Source organism: Cajanus cajan, chromosome 3, assembly GCF_000230855.2.
Source record: "Cajanus cajan strain Asha chromosome 3, NIPB_CcT2T_4, whole genome shotgun sequence".
NCBI lineage: Eukaryota > Viridiplantae > Streptophyta > Magnoliopsida > Fabales > Fabaceae > Cajanus > Cajanus cajan.
This window is the reverse complement of record NC_138519.1, coordinates 71,254,067-71,271,927: the sequence shown is the minus strand read 5'-3', so window position 1 is coordinate 71,271,927 and position 17,861 is coordinate 71,254,067. Positions and strand designations below refer to the sequence as shown.

The 17,861-nt window shown below is 34.2% G+C and overlaps 1 protein-coding gene across 2 annotated transcripts; it reads left to right on the top strand.

The window, feature by feature from the left end:
* Window positions 1-17,108, top strand: LOC109805820 (RNA helicase, ATP-dependent, SK12/DOB1 protein). 2 transcript variants are annotated; one of them, XM_020368041.3, is made up of 23 exons: window positions 1-227; window positions 1,421-1,678; window positions 1,786-2,040; window positions 2,158-2,226; window positions 2,455-2,533; window positions 2,692-2,867; window positions 3,053-3,160; window positions 4,039-4,140; window positions 4,422-4,622; window positions 4,728-4,838; window positions 7,286-7,353; window positions 7,743-8,109; window positions 8,440-8,595; window positions 8,658-8,768; window positions 8,898-8,951; window positions 10,519-10,776; window positions 12,087-12,196; window positions 13,538-13,691; window positions 14,948-15,410; window positions 15,750-15,964; window positions 16,076-16,314; window positions 16,487-16,613; window positions 16,712-17,108. In XM_020368041.3, the coding sequence occupies exons 1-23, from the start codon at window positions 93-95 to the stop codon at window positions 16,922-16,924; spliced, it is 4,029 nt and encodes a 1,342-aa protein (XP_020223630.1). In that variant the 5' UTR covers window positions 1-92; the 3' UTR covers window positions 16,925-17,108. The 2 variants fall into 2 exon arrangements, with proteins under 2 accessions (XP_020223630.1, XP_082927328.1); XM_083071202.1 differs by lacking the exon at window positions 1-227 and having other exon boundaries at window positions 1,536-1,678; window positions 1,799-2,040.
* The last annotated feature ends 753 nt before the right edge of the window (window positions 17,109-17,861 follow it).

Here is a 17,861-nt window from a genome sequence, read left to right as displayed (position 1 = left end):
GTGCCACTAACCCGCGAAAATCAAAACCCTCCTTTGTCATAGATTGCAAAAGGCGTAAAATAAAATAGACACGCATACATAGTGGCGCCCCAATGGATCCGATCCAAGCAGCCAATGAGCTCGCTTTCCGGGTCGGGTTCTCCGGCCACAGCGGCCACCTCCGAGTGGAGCCGCTCTCCACGGTGGAGCGTCGCAACCCGCTACGGTCCATTCCCGATTTCATTCCGGTCAGTCAGCGATTCGTTGACCCTTACGCTTTCTCCGTTTACTCCTTTTTCGCTCTCTGCCACGCCACGTGCTATGTCACTCTATCGCTTGAATTCTTACCTAATCTCTCTGATTATCTTCAGTTGCTTTCCCTGCGTATGATAATTATATGTTGCCTCGACTTTTATATGTTCTATCAGATGTTTCAACTTTCAATCTGTTATCTGTAGTAGGTTTTCCATAGGATAGTGTACCGTGTGAAAGTAGTAGTTAAGGGTTTGTATGCTTTTGCATAAGGAATTAATTCCTCACTATGTGGATTGGACTCGACCTTTTTCAATGTTAAGTTTATGACTCAGATTATTATTATTTTTTGTAAGTAAAAGTTTAGATTAAGATAAAACATGATCCTATACCAGGTTAGGACTAACCACTAATCTCTTTGAGGATTAAATTTCCAGAGAGATTGAGGATTGCCTATCCCATCCCAGCCCAAGTCTGCATTGAAGGATATAAATTTGTGACCGAGATTAAATCTGGATGCACTTTCTAATTACATTCTTCTGACTAAACTTTAACTGTTCAAATTTCAAAGTTAATTTTATTTAAATCAATTCTTTGCAACTTTGAAACAAGTGGGTACTGAGATGTTGTGTTTACAAAACCCTAAGAATATGTTTAGGAGTGGAGTTTTTGGGCGAAAGGAATGAGAGGGCAATGTTTTTGTTTTTCAATTCAGAGAGTTGCATAATGTTTTTAAAATGAACATATTAGGGCATTGAGTTTATGCTGATTTACCATTTTATTTTAAGAAGTTATCAAGTTAGAGAATATTTATTAAAAATGTAAATGTTATCCTCCCTTCCCTTTCCTTCCTACTCCCAAGCATACTTCAAGTTGCTTTCTTGCTCGCAGCTAAGAGTACCAATGACTAGCAAATGGTCATTTTCTAAACATTGTGATTATTTTGCTTCGTTGGCATCATAATTAGCTAGTTAGTTGGCCGGGTTTCAGTTTTTACATCTAATGCCTGACACCTTTGACTAAAATTGTGTTGTTGGAAAAATATATTTTTTTCTTCTTTTCAACTTCCTGAGAGAACTTTAGAAGAAGGATTATTTTTCATAAAATAGGCAGTTCTCAGTTATGCTAATATTTGAAGCCAAATTTTGATTTATATTTGCATTGGTAACTTTTGTCTACATTATTTCAGCCACCTGCCTTTCCTAGGGAGACTCCTGAATCTATAAAGAAGTACATAGAAGAGACATATCTCCAGCCAAGATTGGATCCTGATGAATTTTCACCTGAAAAAGTTGGGAGGCAGTGGGAATTTGATTGGTTTGACAGGGCTGAAGTTCCTCTAGAGCCATCATTACCCCGAACTATGGTAGTTCCAGTCTGGGAACCACCGTTTCGACGTTCAAACCATGGATCAGTGAAAGGAATCTGGGAACCAAAATTTGAGGAGGTGGGAGGTGCTTATATGAAATTGCAAATTCCACATCCGTGTTGGAAAGTTTAGTTTAGAGTTGATATTAATTGATTTTGCAAATTCCCCTAATAATGTTGTATTAGGTGGATGTATCAGATCTGACATCAGGAGCTGTAGAATCTGGGTCATTACCACGCACATCTGGAAAGGACTTTGTTAGGGGAAGCATCAGTAATCGTCCTTTCCGTCCAGGAGGTTTGGATGATTCCCGAAGTTTAGAAAGAATTCTTCCAGAAGGTGCTTCTAATGGTGAATGGGTGCGTGAAATTTTGATTGGTGGTCCTGCTCAGACAATTCCTCCGAGCTTAAAGCAAGGATTGGACTTAGGCATGCTCAAGGTTATATATTTTTAATTATTCATTTTGAGGAAATCACTGCATGTTTTGTGCTTTAACTTATTCCTAACTTGAAATTCGACATAACCCACACATGTTGAGTTTTTATCTTTTTTGAAGCCCTATCCGTGCTCCTGGAATGTGTACAAGGAAGCTAACTCACTCAAGAGTTCATCGGATGAAAAATTGGTTAGTTAGTCATGTTGCCACTTTTCATATCCAAGTTTGTAAATATCTGTTATAGTTTATATTCTTTTGAGAGACATTGTAGACCTCATAATTCCTATGGTAGATGGTGCCAGCAATAGGGAGATTGTCAATTTGAGGATTTGCTTGTTTTATTAAATTTAGAAACAGTCATATATATGATCCGCTATCTTTACTTAATTGATTTGCTTAAATCATGCTCGAACACAGAGTGGATTATCCGTACAGTTTGATGACTTATTTAAGAAGGCTTGGGAAGAGGATGCTGTTGGAGAACAAGAGGAAGATGGTATTTGCTTACCTGCAGTTTTTTTTACATATGTTTTATGTCTGGAAATTCTTCCACCTTACTGTAACCAAATGAACCAAACCACTGTCACCAATCAGATGTTTAATAGATCAGACAATTTTTTGTTTTTGTTTTTGATGATTTTGCTGTTTGTTAAGGTCATTCATCAGAAGTGGAGACTGTTATATTGGAAGCTGAAGTTGGTACGGTTGAGGTATCCAGTAAAGCACCTGAGAGTGAACTTTCACTTGATGATATTTTGTCAGCTAACTCGGAAGGATCAAAACTGCATCTGGATGGATTTAGTGATGAAATTGGACAGCAGAAGAGGGAAGTAAGTAGTTATGCAGTAAATTCATCATAAATTGTGCTTAAAATAACACTTTCTTGTTATGCATGATGGTTTTGTAATTGTTTATGCGACAATGTTTACCCACCTAGTGGGATAAGGCTTTTGTTGTTGTTTTTGTTGTTTGTTATGCGGCATTGCTTGAGATAGGAAAGCTGTTCTCTTGGCAGGCTTGGGCTATGCATGAAACCAGTGAGCGAATTGTAGATTGCTTTCAAGAACTTGTTCCTGACATGGCACTAGAGTTTCCCTTTGAATTGGATGCATTTCAGAAGGAGGTATCTATTCATGCTATTTTTCCTCTTATTTGTCATCAGGGTACAGTCACCATACTCCGGCACTTATGATTGAAATCACAAAACCGTCATGAAATAATTGTTTCATGGAAGAGATGCAGTAAAAATTAAAAGCTAAAAAAGAGCTGTTTGATTGCTCCCCTACCCTACTTCTGTCAGGGATGGGAAGTGGAATCTAACCCCTTTAGCCACATTTTTCTGAGCTGTATGTACCTTCCACTTGTGGGAAAATGTCCCCAGGGATTTTTCAAGTAGATGATTATTGGGGTCTTCAATTTATATAATTTGTTGTTGTAATTTTGCAAGATACACCAATGAAGTTCTGATTCAAACAGTTTATTTCACACTTCCATTTAATTTCTTATCCTTATTATGATAGATTCTTTTCTTTCTTCTTTTGTACTTGTTTTCTTACTTTCTATTTCTTTCCTTATCTGGTTTGTTCCTTTGATTAAATTCGCTTTATGAATTGACTAGTTAGAATTTGCTTCTTTTTATTGTTGGTAACTGTTGTGATTAAGGAATTGTGTGTATTGTTGTACACATACCAGTTGGAATGATTTGTCTTTTGACCTTTCAGATTCGCCCAATTGGGTCATATGCATTAGGGGAGGAGCTGCCTCAGCCAATTTTTAATTACTTTTTGTTATAAATCATATATTGTTAAAGAAATTTATGTTCATTTCATTGTAGCTTCCAACTGTGCAGAAGATTATTCTTATAATCAATAATTTTTTCATTTTATTTTAACTATGAACAGTCACCTGTGTTCTATTTAATGTCAATTCTAGCATGAATATGCGACTTATATTTGTCTTTATTGTAATTTCTTTTGTTCGATTCTTTTATAACTATTGTAGGCTATTTATTATCTTGAGAAGGGAGAATCTGTTTTTGTGGCTGCTCACACATCAGCTGGAAAGACTGTAGTTGCTGAATATGCATTTGCTTTAGCATCAAAAGTACGTTGGATTTTTTACTATTGATTTAGTTTCTTTATTTCTTGCCTTTTGCTTCTAGGCAGTGTAATTGCATGAAGTCATGAACCATATTATTCGATATCATTGGAGCGCTATGATTAAATGCAATGTGCTTTTATTCTACTATCCTCATGAATCATGATATTTTGACCCATTCTTATTGTTAAGTTTTTTAGTATTAAAGTTTTCAACCATCAATTAGACTGCAGAACAAGAATGAATATCGTAAGTTGAAAATTTTTGTTTGAAATTGATCAATGCAGCATTGCACTAGAGCTGTGTATACTGCTCCAATAAAAACCATCAGCAATCAGAAATATAGAGATTTCTGCGGCAAGTTTGATGTTGGGCTTCTTACTGGTGATGTAAGCTTGAGGCCAGAAGCTTCTTGTCTCATCATGACCACAGAAATTTTAAGATCAATGCTCTACCGGGGTGCTGATATTATACGAGACATTGAATGGGTAGGTAACTCTCTGGTTTCTCTTAAACCATGAAAAGGCTTGTCCTTGTGAATTTGAAACAACTTATATTTGTCTGTGTATTTATTTTCTGCATAAACGTTGTAGGTTATATTCGATGAGGTGCACTATGTCAATGATGTTGAAAGAGGAGTTGTTTGGGAAGAAGTAATTATCATGCTTCCAAGACATATCAATATAGTTCTCCTTTCTGCCACGGTATAAAATTGGTCCTCAGTTGTTAAGCATTTTGGGTTCTGTTACTTCCAAAGCGTAATTTGTTTTTGCATCTAAAGCACACAGAGCATTACAATGCTGGAATGAATGTTTTAATAACAGAAAAATAAAAAGTTCATTGGAAATTGTAAAACTAGCCTAGGGATATATATGTTATTTAATTAAATTTATTTATCTTACAAATTTATTGTGTCCAGATTTCTATTACAATTTTAATCAGGTTGGGTAGTTTTAGCAACTTCTTAAAATAGGAGAAAGTGAGCCAAAATCTTAGCCTTTGGATGTGGAGAGAGGTAAGGAGGAAAGAAGTAGAATGGATAGAAGCATAGTTGTCAATCCCAGATAGCGGAGCGGCTGCTATTCTAATATTATATATATATATATATATATTAAATAAATAATAATGCATACATAGATATATTAAATAATATATACGTGCACTTGTGTGTATATATATAAACAGAAAAATAATTCAAAATTCATGCATTAATCATTTGGTTGGGTCATGGTTCTGTTGACCACCGAAGAACATAATTGCACTAGTAAAAAAAATCAAAAGAATAGCAAAAATTGCTGCTTTCAACAATAAAGAAAATAAGGAAAATAAAGAAAGGAAAAAAAAAGAAGAAAAGAACGGAACACAAAAAGGAAACGAAAAGAGTTTTTCCAAAGGGCCACAAAAAGAGGCAACATTGTTCTTGTGATAAAGATCCAATCCAACCGCAGTTCTTGAGCCAACAAAAGTGCCTCAAGTTCATCAAGATCGTAGAGTTCTAAATAGCTGGTGACAAGATTGATTAAGGAATCATATTCTTTAGGAAGACGTTCCACAATGACATCAAGCTGTTCTTGAACGATAACAGGATCGCTGTTTGAACAAAGTGCATTTATGATGGCTTTAATGCGCAGAATGTATTCAGAAATTGTTTGATCTTCTTTCTTTGTATTTTGCAGTTCTAAGCATTCTAGATCATGCACGTGTGTGCATTGAAATGATTGTGTAGTTTATCCTAAAGTCTCTAGGAGTGGAAACATCCAATGATGCAAGAAAGAATTGGTTCTATAATCGACAACTGAAGCCAAAAAACGAAGACCGAATCTTGCTGTTCCCATCGAAGATACAAAGAATTTATATTTCTGGCATTGCGACCTTTTGTGAGTAATCATGGTGGAATTTGTGGATTCACCAAGAAAGGATGCAATTGGTACCTTTGATGAATGGCTATATTTGTTGCTTCCATAGGAGAAAATTGTTCTGTTAATTTCTGAGATTGCAAGGGAGAATGTGGTAATCGGAGAAGGAAGAATTGTTTGGAGAGGGAGGTTGGGTAGAAAAAGATTGCATTATGTAAGCCAAGGCTATGGATCACTAAGCTCTTGATACCATATTGGAATTAGAATTCTAACTTAGAGAGAGAGAGTTTGAAGAGAAACTCATATTTTCATTATGATTTATAATACAAGAAACCAAGTATTTATAGTAAAGATTAGAAAATAGAAATGGTTAAGTTATAACTAAACTCTAACAGAAAAGAAAGAAAGAAAAAATACAGAAGGTCTCTATGCAAGAGCCTGCACTTACACTGTTGAAAGCAAAATAAAGCTATATTAATACAAGTATACAACAGATATTCTATTATTCTAACATTAACTTGTGTGGATTAAACAACTCCAAGAGTTGAAATACGGTGAAGATCAACAGATGAAGTTATATTGTGATAATCAGACAACCCTTCACATTGCTTCTAATCCAGTGTTTCACGAGAAGACTAAATATATAGAGATTGACTGCCATTTGTTTGGGAAAAGCTGATGTCCAAGGAAATCAGCACTGAATTGATTAATTCTGATGATCAACTTGCAGATCTGTTGATTAAATCTTTGAGAGGACCTAGGATTCAGATCACGTGTTCCAAGCTTGGTGCATACAATTTATAAGCTCTAGCTTGAGGTGGAGTGTTAAGTTAGACTTTATATATTATCTGTTGTTCAACTTTTGCAAAGCTGTTTTTCAGCTGCAGTGATAGGAGTCACTGTGTTTTCAGACTCTGGTTTTGTATTGTATACTCTTCTCTCTCTTTATATAGACACACACAGACACATCAGTGGGGGGATTAACTCACTGTTTTCCAAAAACTCAAATATTGACTGTAGTATTAATTACCTAGTAAATCGTCAAGCTAGTCTTTAAAAGACGCACTATCAGTCATTGAATATTAATCATTGAATAATATGAATTATGCCTGATGTGCCTGAATGTGCATTTTATTCATTAGTATTTGAATGTATATATTCCATTGGTCAAATCAAATCAGCCCCTAAGTTCCTTGACATGGGGACTAATTTATTTTAAGATTATTCCCATCCTGTTTGCCTTTGGTTATCTCAGCAATGCTACTTGTCATGATCTTAAAAGAAATATTTTGCAGGTTCCCAATACTATTGAATTTGCCGATTGGATTGGCAGGACAAAGCAAAAGGAAATAAGGGTAACAGGGTAAGTGGTGAATTTATCTTACAAAGCATGGTCAATTGAGGGTTATTTAGCCGTTGAAAAAACTGTCAGTGAAAGAGTATATTTAAACTTAGTCACTCTTTTGAAAATGTGCAAGAATACAGAAAGGCTATTTGTTCCTTTTTCAAATTAAAGATTGGAGTCAAAAGAAGAAAGTATTAGGATATGCCATATACTCTTTAACTTGTGACATCCTTCAATTTCAAACGGGGTAATGAGTAGTCTTAAAGTTCTGTTTTTTGTATTTTAAAGATTGAAACTATTATTAGACTGAAATCTACACTGACAGTGCATGAAATAGAAGTTATAAGCTCTTTCATGATTCCTTATTATTTTTTTATCCCTGCTATAATGATCAATTTTCCCATCAGGACAACAAAAAGACCTGTCCCATTGGAGCACTGCCTGTTTTATTCTGGAGAACTTTACAAAATTTGTGAAAGTGAAACATTTATGCCTCACGGATTGAAAGCTGCAAAAGAAGTTTCAAGAAAAAAGAATTTGACTTCTGTTGGTGGTTCCGGAACAAAGTCGGGTATTTCAGCAGGTCATGACAATACTCGAGTTCAAAAACGGGAAAACACATCTCGAGTGAAACATCATGGAGCTAATTACTCTGGAACTGGTAGAGGCCATCAGAATAATAGCAATGGCCAGAATAATTGGGAACTGAGGAGAAAAGATGCTTCAATGTGGTTGATGCTTATCAACAAACTCTCCAAAAAGTCATTATTGCCAGTACGTTGATTGTGTTCTATTAATATATTTTAAGCAAAAACAGTAGATGGAATTCTTGGTAAAATTATTTCCAATCGAGGAACAATTAATTTTTTAGTCAGTTCAAAGAGTGGTTAATGATAACAACTTTAGGATTTTAATGTTTGTAAATTAGAAATATTTTTACCAAGTTCCATGCTTGTAATTTTCCCTTTATTTTATTATTGAGTTTTTATTTTATTTTTATTTTTATATCATTTGTAAACTTCTATTTAGGAGCCAAATCATTATTATTATTGTTATTTTAAAACAAACTTAATTTTGCATTTGGAACATGACTTGGGAGTGCAGGTGGTTATTTTTTGTTTTTCTAAGAATCGCTGTGATAAATCAGCCGATGGTATGACTGGAACTGACCTTACTAGTAGCAAAGAGAAAAGCGAGATCCGACTTTTCTGTGACAAAGCATTTTCACGGCTGAAGGGATCAGACAAAAATCTACCACAGGTCAGTAGGTGTAGCTTTGTGTTTTTGTGACTGAGCTGGGATTCTAATTATGTGATATACAGGTTGTTCGAGTACAGAATCTTCTTCGCAGAGGTATTGGTGTACATCATGCTGGCCTTCTTCCAATTGTAAAGGAAGTTGTTGAAATGCTATTTTGCCGTGGGGTTATCAAGGTGAGATGGGCTTTTTGTTTTATTGACATTCCTGGTTTTAATGGACACCATATTACCTTATTTTTTCTCCACATGGTTGAAGTTAAATTGTTATATGACCTGACCACTTGACTTATTTTTTTGTTGTAGGTCTTGTTTTCAACAGAGACATTTGCAATGGGAGTCAACGCACCTGCTAGAACAGTGAGTCTCTTTTTGGTGTTGCTGCTATAATCAGAGATACATTTTAATTTTCTATGAAAATTTCAATCAAGTCTTATGGCCAAGTGTTTGACTGATCATTAAACTATGCTGTGATGTTGTTTACGTGTGATTGTTAATGCATTAATTAATAAATTTGCTGTGGTTGATTGAGTCTCAGATTACTATGATCTGTATGGATCAACAGGAGGTTACACTTAAACATGCTCTTTTTGAATAGTGAGTTCCCTTTACATTACATAGGTTCTGTTAAATTCTGCTAGTATTTGAAAAATTATAAATAAAAAAATATTTTAAATTGGAATAAAAGATATAATTGATTAGATTTAAACAGATTTAAATATGACATTTAGAAAAAAGAGAAATTAACAATGACTTGAGCAAGAGGACACGTCATTCTTTCAGGGAGGTACAATAAGAAATTAAGCCATTCTCTAGAGTACTTGTATATTAAATAATTAGGGTGCCTGTTAAGTAATAAAATATTGTAAAACATTTATTTTTAATGGGAAGTATAGTATTTAGATCCTATTTGATACAAGTTTAGGAGAGTTTATAAGAGCTGTTTTACTAAAAAATAAAAATAAAGAACTTTTTCTAGTAAAGAAATTCTCGAAAGCACTTTTAAATTGTATTCAAATAGGTTCTTAATATATTGGGATCTCATAAAGCTTTACTATTCATTTTCATTGGATTCTTTTCTTTTTTGAATCCTTAACTGGTGTCTCGAGGGTACTCATTAGTATTTGCCTTGATGAAATAAGGTTGGATAATTGAAGTTCTGTATTAAAATATTATTTTTAATTGAAAAACAAAAGTGACAATTATAAAAAAGTGCTATCTGATCCATCTGCTTATTGACATAGGAAATCCCTGAAAGTATTGTGTCTGACTATGGAATTTCTTTAAACAAATTATTTTGGAAAATTTGACCAAAGTTAGGCCAGGAGCACAATCAGTCCTGTCCCACATGCAAGGGCAGAGAAATGTCTTATGGTAAGGATGCTATGTTGTGACTTGGAGATCACTGATTCAAATCTTGGAAACAACTTATGATTGTGGGGGTAAGCCGTGTGCTGATAGGGTACATTTTGGGCTGTTGGTGAGGGAATGAGTTGGTTAACTGTTTGATTCAATTAATTTGTTGTCTATAGATAGTGGGAAGGATTGAGAGAGGGGGATACCATGTTAATTAATGAGTTAGGGTCTTTTGGCATTGGGAGGTGCATACCCTGGAAGCTCTATGACCATTCTGTAATCAGGGGAATTCCCCCATTTTCTCACTGAGATATTGATTCCTTTCGGCATCTACCTTTTCCAGACTCCACTTAGGGTGAGCCTTGTGCACATGGTACCCCTGTTGATATAGTTACCTCTATAATTAGTTTTGCATCATTATTTTTTTTTATTTTAACCAATAAGTAAGAATGATTGATTACTTCTACATTTTTTTTATCTCCTTGCTGATGTTTGTAGAAAAAAAAATCCTATAACCTTTAGTTTCAGATATGATGCAGTTGATGTAAACTGCTATTATATTCTTTTGCAGGTAGTCTTTGATACCCTCAGAAAGTTTGATGGCAAGGAATTTAGGCAGTTACTACCAGGGGAATATACTCAAATGGCAGGTCGTGCTGGCAGAAGAGGACTTGATAAGATTGGTACTGTTATTTTGATGTGCCGTGATGAACTCCCAGAAGAGAGTGATTTAAAGCATGTCATTGTTGGAAGTGCAACTCGTCTTGAATCTCAATTTCGGCTTACCTATATTATGATTCTACATCTTCTTCGAGTTGAGGAATTAAAGGTGCACATAGAAATTATCCGAGTAATTTATCTAAAATATTAGAATTGTTAAAAGAGAGAGAATTAGATGCAAGAGATGCTAAAACTGTGTGTATAATCTACCCAACAGAGTCTGTTTTATATAGGTGGATTGCAAATTTGCAATAAATACAAATAATTATAGGAAATTAAATTCCTATATACATGATATGATATGCCTATAAATCAGATTCTAATAATATATGTCTATAATTACAAAGATCGTAATTAAATAAGGAAATAGTCATAAAATATAAAAGAGAATAAATCCTAAGAGATCATCTAGGGTACTCTAAAATGCCCTAAGATATAAAAATGATGTCATCAAGCATTTTTCAGATTTTTTAACAATAACAATGGTGATAAAAACAATAGAATAATTAACTGTTACAATAATTGATTGGATGGACGGCTCGGGGACAATTCAAATTCCTTTCCAATTTGAGATAGATATTCTTAATTTAAATATATGGTTGGATCTGATATGAAAAAATTCATGAATAATTTCTCTAATTTAATCATCAACTGATCATCCGTTCTGAAAAGGTGAAGATCTGTAAATTTCATTCCCTAATTCAAATTTAACATGTTAAATAGTTGTATCTCAACTTCTGAAAGCTGCTTTTGAACATGTACTCTTGAAAATCTGATTGAGAGACACTTGTCAATAATAATATCTTGAAAAGGAAGTCAGATGAATTTTTATGAGGCTGCTGCAGTTGGTTAAAGCTTTGATTATGAGGCAAAATGAAAGACTTGATGGTCTAACTAGGTCTGCTTCAATAGATTTAGGGTAATTTACAGATTGAAGAATCAGATTTTTTAGTTAAATGAATGAACAATAGTCTGGACTCTGGTCTAGAAAGAAATCTGAATAAGGGTTTGATACCAAGAAATCAGTTACAGATTATAAGAACATTCTGGATAGCCTGGCTATCACAAAACCTACTTTGTAATTTCTTAAATTATATATATTTATCCAGCTGATGGCTATGTGAAGTTCTTGGCTTTATGCATTTATAAAGAATTGGAATAGATTTCTGGATTTAAATCATTTAAATAATGCTAAGGGAATGAATTATGATTTATGACTGCACTATTCAGTAAAAGTGTAAAACACCAACTTTGCATCAAAGTGCAATACAGCCTCAACCATCAGTCCATCACAAATATTATTGAAATACTAAATTAGCATCAAAGTGAAAGTACTAAATGCTGTAGGGAATTTCATTTTATCTTGGCAATTTGAACTCTTAATAATTGTTACTAAATTGATTGAGATATGGGTTGCAGGTAGAGGACATGCTTAAAAGAAGTTTTGCGGAATTCCATGCTCAGAAAAAACTTCCAGAAATGCAACAGCTGTTGAAACGAAAGCTTGATCAGCCCACAAAGGCTATTGAGTATGTCAATTATCTAATCCTTTTTAATATTGAGTTTCAGGCTTCGGTTCTGCTCTTCATGATACAATCTTGCTGTTATTATGGTGTTCTCTTGTACTTTTTAGTTTTTAGTTGTTTGGGTGTCTAAATGAATCTGTAGTCGATGATCACCTGCTTAGTTATTCAGATATAAAACCATTTATGATGGGGAGCTATAGCCAATGCTATATATAAAACCATTCACAATCTTTCATCTAGTAGGTTAAGCTTTTTGGGAGAGTTGACATGAGAAATGTTTTTTTCCCTGTGTGATATGTTGGTGATTATTTGAAGTTATAGTTCCTCCATTTTGTTTCATAATCTTTCATCTATTAGCCAAAGCTTTTAGGGAGAGTTGACATGAGATATGTTTTTTTCTTGCCTCTGATATGTTGTTAATTATTTAAAGTTATTGTTCCTCCATTTTGTTGACTTTTTATGAGCACCCAATGACAGAAAATGTTGATGTAGTGCTTCTGGATTAATGAAAATATAGGACAGAATAATATATATTGTTGTAGAGGTTTTCAATTATAACATAAACAGTTTGATGTGCTACATCATGTAGATTTAATTTTATGCATGATGGAGGAAAATATAGTTCATTTAATTTGTATAGTGTTAGAATAGTGGATTAAAGCCTAACTCAACCCTACAAAACCGGCTTGTAAGGTGAGGGTTGCATTCCACTTATTATACTATTCAATTGCCTAATCTCTAGTCGATGTGGGACTTGGGTTTTTCCCAATACACCCCCTCACGTCCAGCACTATTGGGCTTGGTACGTGGATAAATGGTGGGTGACCCTTTTTAATGATCTAGGATTGGCGGGACTTGAATTTTTCTCAATACACCCCCTCACGCCTATGAGGCATGCATCAATGGTGGGTGACCCATTTTTAAAGTAGATCTAAATGGCTCTGATACCATGTTAGAATAGTGGATTAAAGCCTAACTCAACCCTACAAAACCGGCTTGTAAGGTGAGGGTTGCATTCCACTTATATACTATTCAATTGCCTAATCTCTAGTCGATGTGGGACTTGGGTTTTTCCCAATATATAGGATATTGACACACAGGATTTTTTTTTATAATATTATTATTATTATCTGTCTGTAATTGTGCAAGTTAAATCAGATTTGGTCCTTTTGTCACCTCAGATGGAGGAGGTATCCCTTTGATGAGATCTCTTTTAAGGAATCTGATTAATTTTGGGAGATTCATGATGATCAACAAATGGAATGCTATCAGTATTAAATGTTTTATTTTTTGGGTGTTGCATACTTGTCTGTAGTTTCTAAAGCATTTTATGTTTTTATTCAGATGTATAAAGGGTGAACCAACCATTGAAGAATACTATGATTTATATTCAGAAGCTGAGTCATATGGCAACCAAATATCAGAGGCAATTTTGCAGTCTCCTAGTGCGCAACAATTTCTCAATACTGGAAGAGTTGTAATTGTAAAATCTGAATCAGTGAGTTCTCATGTTCACATTTTAATTTTACGTTTGTAGCTGTTGAAATAGTGGTAAAGATTTATATGCCATTAGGAATTATTGGAGTAATTGGATCATTGGAAGTATTTATTTATTTATTTATTCTTTTGAGTATATGAATATCGACAATGCTGAGTTCTACTTAAGTGCTTCACAATCATTTTCATAGCCTATTCTCAAATCTTGGTTTATTGTCAAGTTGGTATCAGATCAGACTTGGTCCTTTGCTCTCAATCTCCGGGATTAGCCATCTCTAGTCCAGCACAACACTTAATCTCTTAAAAAGTCTGTCAGTCATGTCCCTGACATTTAACTTAGTAGCTTTTACTTAGATGTCAGGGACATGACTGACATCTAATCCAACAATTTGTTGATTAATACTTTAATCAACAAATCTACCTATGCCCTGATGACCACTTCACTCTCTGCACGTTAATATTGTCACTGTGCCGCCTTACCAATTACGGTTCCTTGAGAAAGTGGTCCTGCTCAAATTGTTGGCTTCTAGTTGTCTTTTATCTGATGGTTATCTGTTTGAATCTGATGCTGTTTTGAGTGGGTTCAAGTCTCTTCCTTTGTTTCTCTGCTGAATGTACAACACCTGTAGTTATGAAGAAATGGCCTCCAGTGAGTCTCCCAGTCTGTCTGCCATTTCAGTCAGTCTAGATGGAAAGATTGATCATCTTCAAGCACAAATCCAACACGCCTTTCCTTTTCCCTCCTTACCTATATAACAGACTGCGTCATCTTTTTTCTCTCTTTGTAACTAACTCTTCCCTCCCCTATTTCCCACCTAAGGTGATTCTAAGTGTGGCTTGTACATCTGGGCTGTGGTCATGAACCTTTCATTAGCCATGGCTGAACTCGAGGAAACAAAATTTTCCTTCATGGAATGGAAGTGATTGAATGTAAGCTTAGCTTGAAAATTTTGTTGAAATGTTGAATGCCTAGCTTTGTAATATATGCTTTATCTCATTCATTAAGATTTCACTTACATCTTTCGGATAGTTGCAAGTATTAGAAGACTGGACCTAGTTTGATGGAGATGCACTTTGTATGTTATAAAGATATAATTGCTTTACGCCCTTTGTTCCTTAAAAATTTTTCGGCCATATATTTTAGGATATACTGTTTGAGTTATAACATGTCCATTTATTTATAATGTGAATCTTTATTGTGTATTGAGCTCTTGACACAGTAATAGATGCTTAATCTGTATCATAATTGATTTACAGGCACAGGACCACTTGCTTGGAGTGGTTGTGAAGACTCCTTCTCCAAATAATAAGCTGTACATAGTTTTTGTGATTAAACCTGACATGCAGTCCTCAGTGGAAAATGCCTCTAGTAGCAGTAGTTTGCAGAATAAAAGCGGTGCATTTGACCAAGGTTATTTTGTAATGCCAAAATCAAGACGTGGTGTTCTAGATGAATATAGTACATCTGTTTCTTCTCGCAAAGGAAGAGGCGTCATCAATATCAAATTGCCCTATTGTGGCTCTGCCTGTGGAATGGGCTATGAAGTCCGAGAAGTTGACAGTAAAGAGTTCCTGTGCATATGCAGTAGCAAAATTAAAATTGAACAAGTTGGACTTCTTGAAGATGTTAACAGTTCTGTTTATTCAAAGACTGTTCAGATGCTCCTGGATTTGAAATCAGATGGAAATAAGTATCCTCCAGCTTTGGATCCTGTGAAAGGTATTTTACCATTTTGTGGTTTAAGGATAGTTTATATTTTAATAATTTATGTACTTTTTTATGAATAACAAGTGGATCATGTTTGGCCAAAGGAAGGTTTTTATTATAATGATAAAAAAGAAGAAAAATAATTATAGTCTTGAAGAGGCATGATAACATTATAGAAGCCAATTTTTAATCAAGTGCTTTCTAACATTCTCGCAGTATTGATGTTTCTAGAGTTCAGGTGTTGCCCGTACTCTATACTCCGTTGGATATAATAACTTTTTTCTTTTCTTTTGACACTTGGGTATCCTGCTCTGATTTTAAAACCTTGATATAAGACTATTGCCTTTTCAGATCTGAAGTTGAGAGATGTGAAACTTGTGGCAATATACCAAAAGTGGACTAGACTATTGGAGAAGATGTCCCAGAATCACTGTCATGGGTGTATAAAATTGGAAGAACACCTCAAATTGGCGAAGGAGATAAAAAAGCACAAAGAAGAAGTCTATGCTCTTCAGTTTCAGATGTCAGATGAAGCACTTAAACAGATGCCTGATTTTCAGGGCCGGGTATAAGATGTTAATCCTTTCTAGTTATGCTTGAAAAAGATATTTGATATTTTGTTTCTTTTAGTACCGTCTTATGATGCCTTTGATTTTGTTCTTGTTACGCTTCTTCAGATAGATGTTCTGAAGGAAATTGGATGCATTGATGAAGACCTCGTTGTTCAAATGAAAGGTCGTGTTGCTTGTGAGATGAACTCTGGGGAGGAGCTGATATGTACCGAGTGCTTGTTTGAGAACCAAATGGATGAACTGGAACCAGAAGAAGCAGTGGCGTTAATGTCAGCTTTTGTGTTCCAGCAGAAGAATACGTCCGAACCTTCACTCACACCCAAGCTGTCTGAAGCGAAACACAGGTAACTTGCAATTGTTTATTTTTTTGAAATACCCTTATAACATAAGCCTAGTAAAACCCTCGATAATTATTTCTATGACAACATACTATATGAGGTCGTTTTGTCTACCTGCCGCTTCAAAATTCAGAATGAAATCAGGATATGAATTCTAACTTGTATGTATTTGTTACAGATTGTACAAAACAGCCATAAGACTTGGAGAGCTCCAAGCGCGGTTTAATCTACCAATAGACCCTGCTGAGTATGCCCAAGAAAATCTCAAATTTGGTCTCGTTGAAGTGGTTTATGAATGGGCAAAGGTTTCTTTTACCTGAAAATAACACTATAGTTCCATACTTCCATCATTAATTTCTGGCGTTGTGAATAAATCAATCTTTTTTTTATTTTTTTAATGCAGGGTACTCCGTTTGCTGACATATGTGAGCTTACTGATGTTCCTGAAGGCCTAATAGTAAGGACCATTGTCAGGTTGGACGAGACATGTCGGGAGTTCAAAAATGCTGCAGCTATTATGGGTAACTCTGCTCTCTGCAAAAAGATGGAAGTTGCTTCTAATGCAATAAAGCGTGACATTGTATTTGCAGCTAGCTTGTACATTACTGGCGTATGATCATTAATCTTGAACATGCTAATGTTTATTCGAGCTCTAGGATAGATAGATGCATATCGAGTGATTCTTTGTATATAATTAATTCCTTGCATAATTTCTGTGCTACTTAAATTTGCAACTAACCTTTTCTTCTTGTAACTTAAATTTTTCTTTTACAATCTTTTTAGAAAGATTTCATTGTTGATCTCGTCCTGGGGAATAATCGTTGGTCACTTAGCAGTTCACTATGTTCTATTTTATTCATGTGGTTTTGTTAGAGGATGTTAACAAATTATAACTATGATTATCTTAAAATACACTAATGGTGTAGTTTGTTAATACAATTCAACTAAAAAACAAGGTGTACACTAGCAAATACCTTTAAAAAATTATGCGAATTTTTTTATTGATGTGATTTTTAAATTTGATCGTGTATATATTTGATTGTGCAGTAAATTTACTTTTGATTCTCATGTAAAAATGAATCTCTTGTTAGATATATCCTCATCTCTTCTCTCTTCTCTCTCCATATATATGTGTGTGTGAGAGAGAGATTTACTTATTTTTGTTTTACATTAAATTTTAATAATTTAATTATTAAATTAAAATTTTCTAATGCATATTTTGTGAAATTATAAAAAAGTAAAAATTATTTGATATTCTATTTTATTATTTTAAATTAGTGAATAATTATACAAATATTTTATACATTGATTTAAATTAATGAAATGAAGTATCAAATAGTTTTAAAATTTTATAAAGTTGATCTATATATTAAGAATTTTTAATTTAATGATTAGATTGTTAAATACAAATTATTGAATAAAGTAAATTTAAGTAGATTTATTTCTAGAATAAGTGAATTTTTTTCTCATATATATATATATATATATGTGTATATGTGTATATTAACTTATGTCTACTTGTTTTTTAAGAATAAGTTGACAAATTATAACTG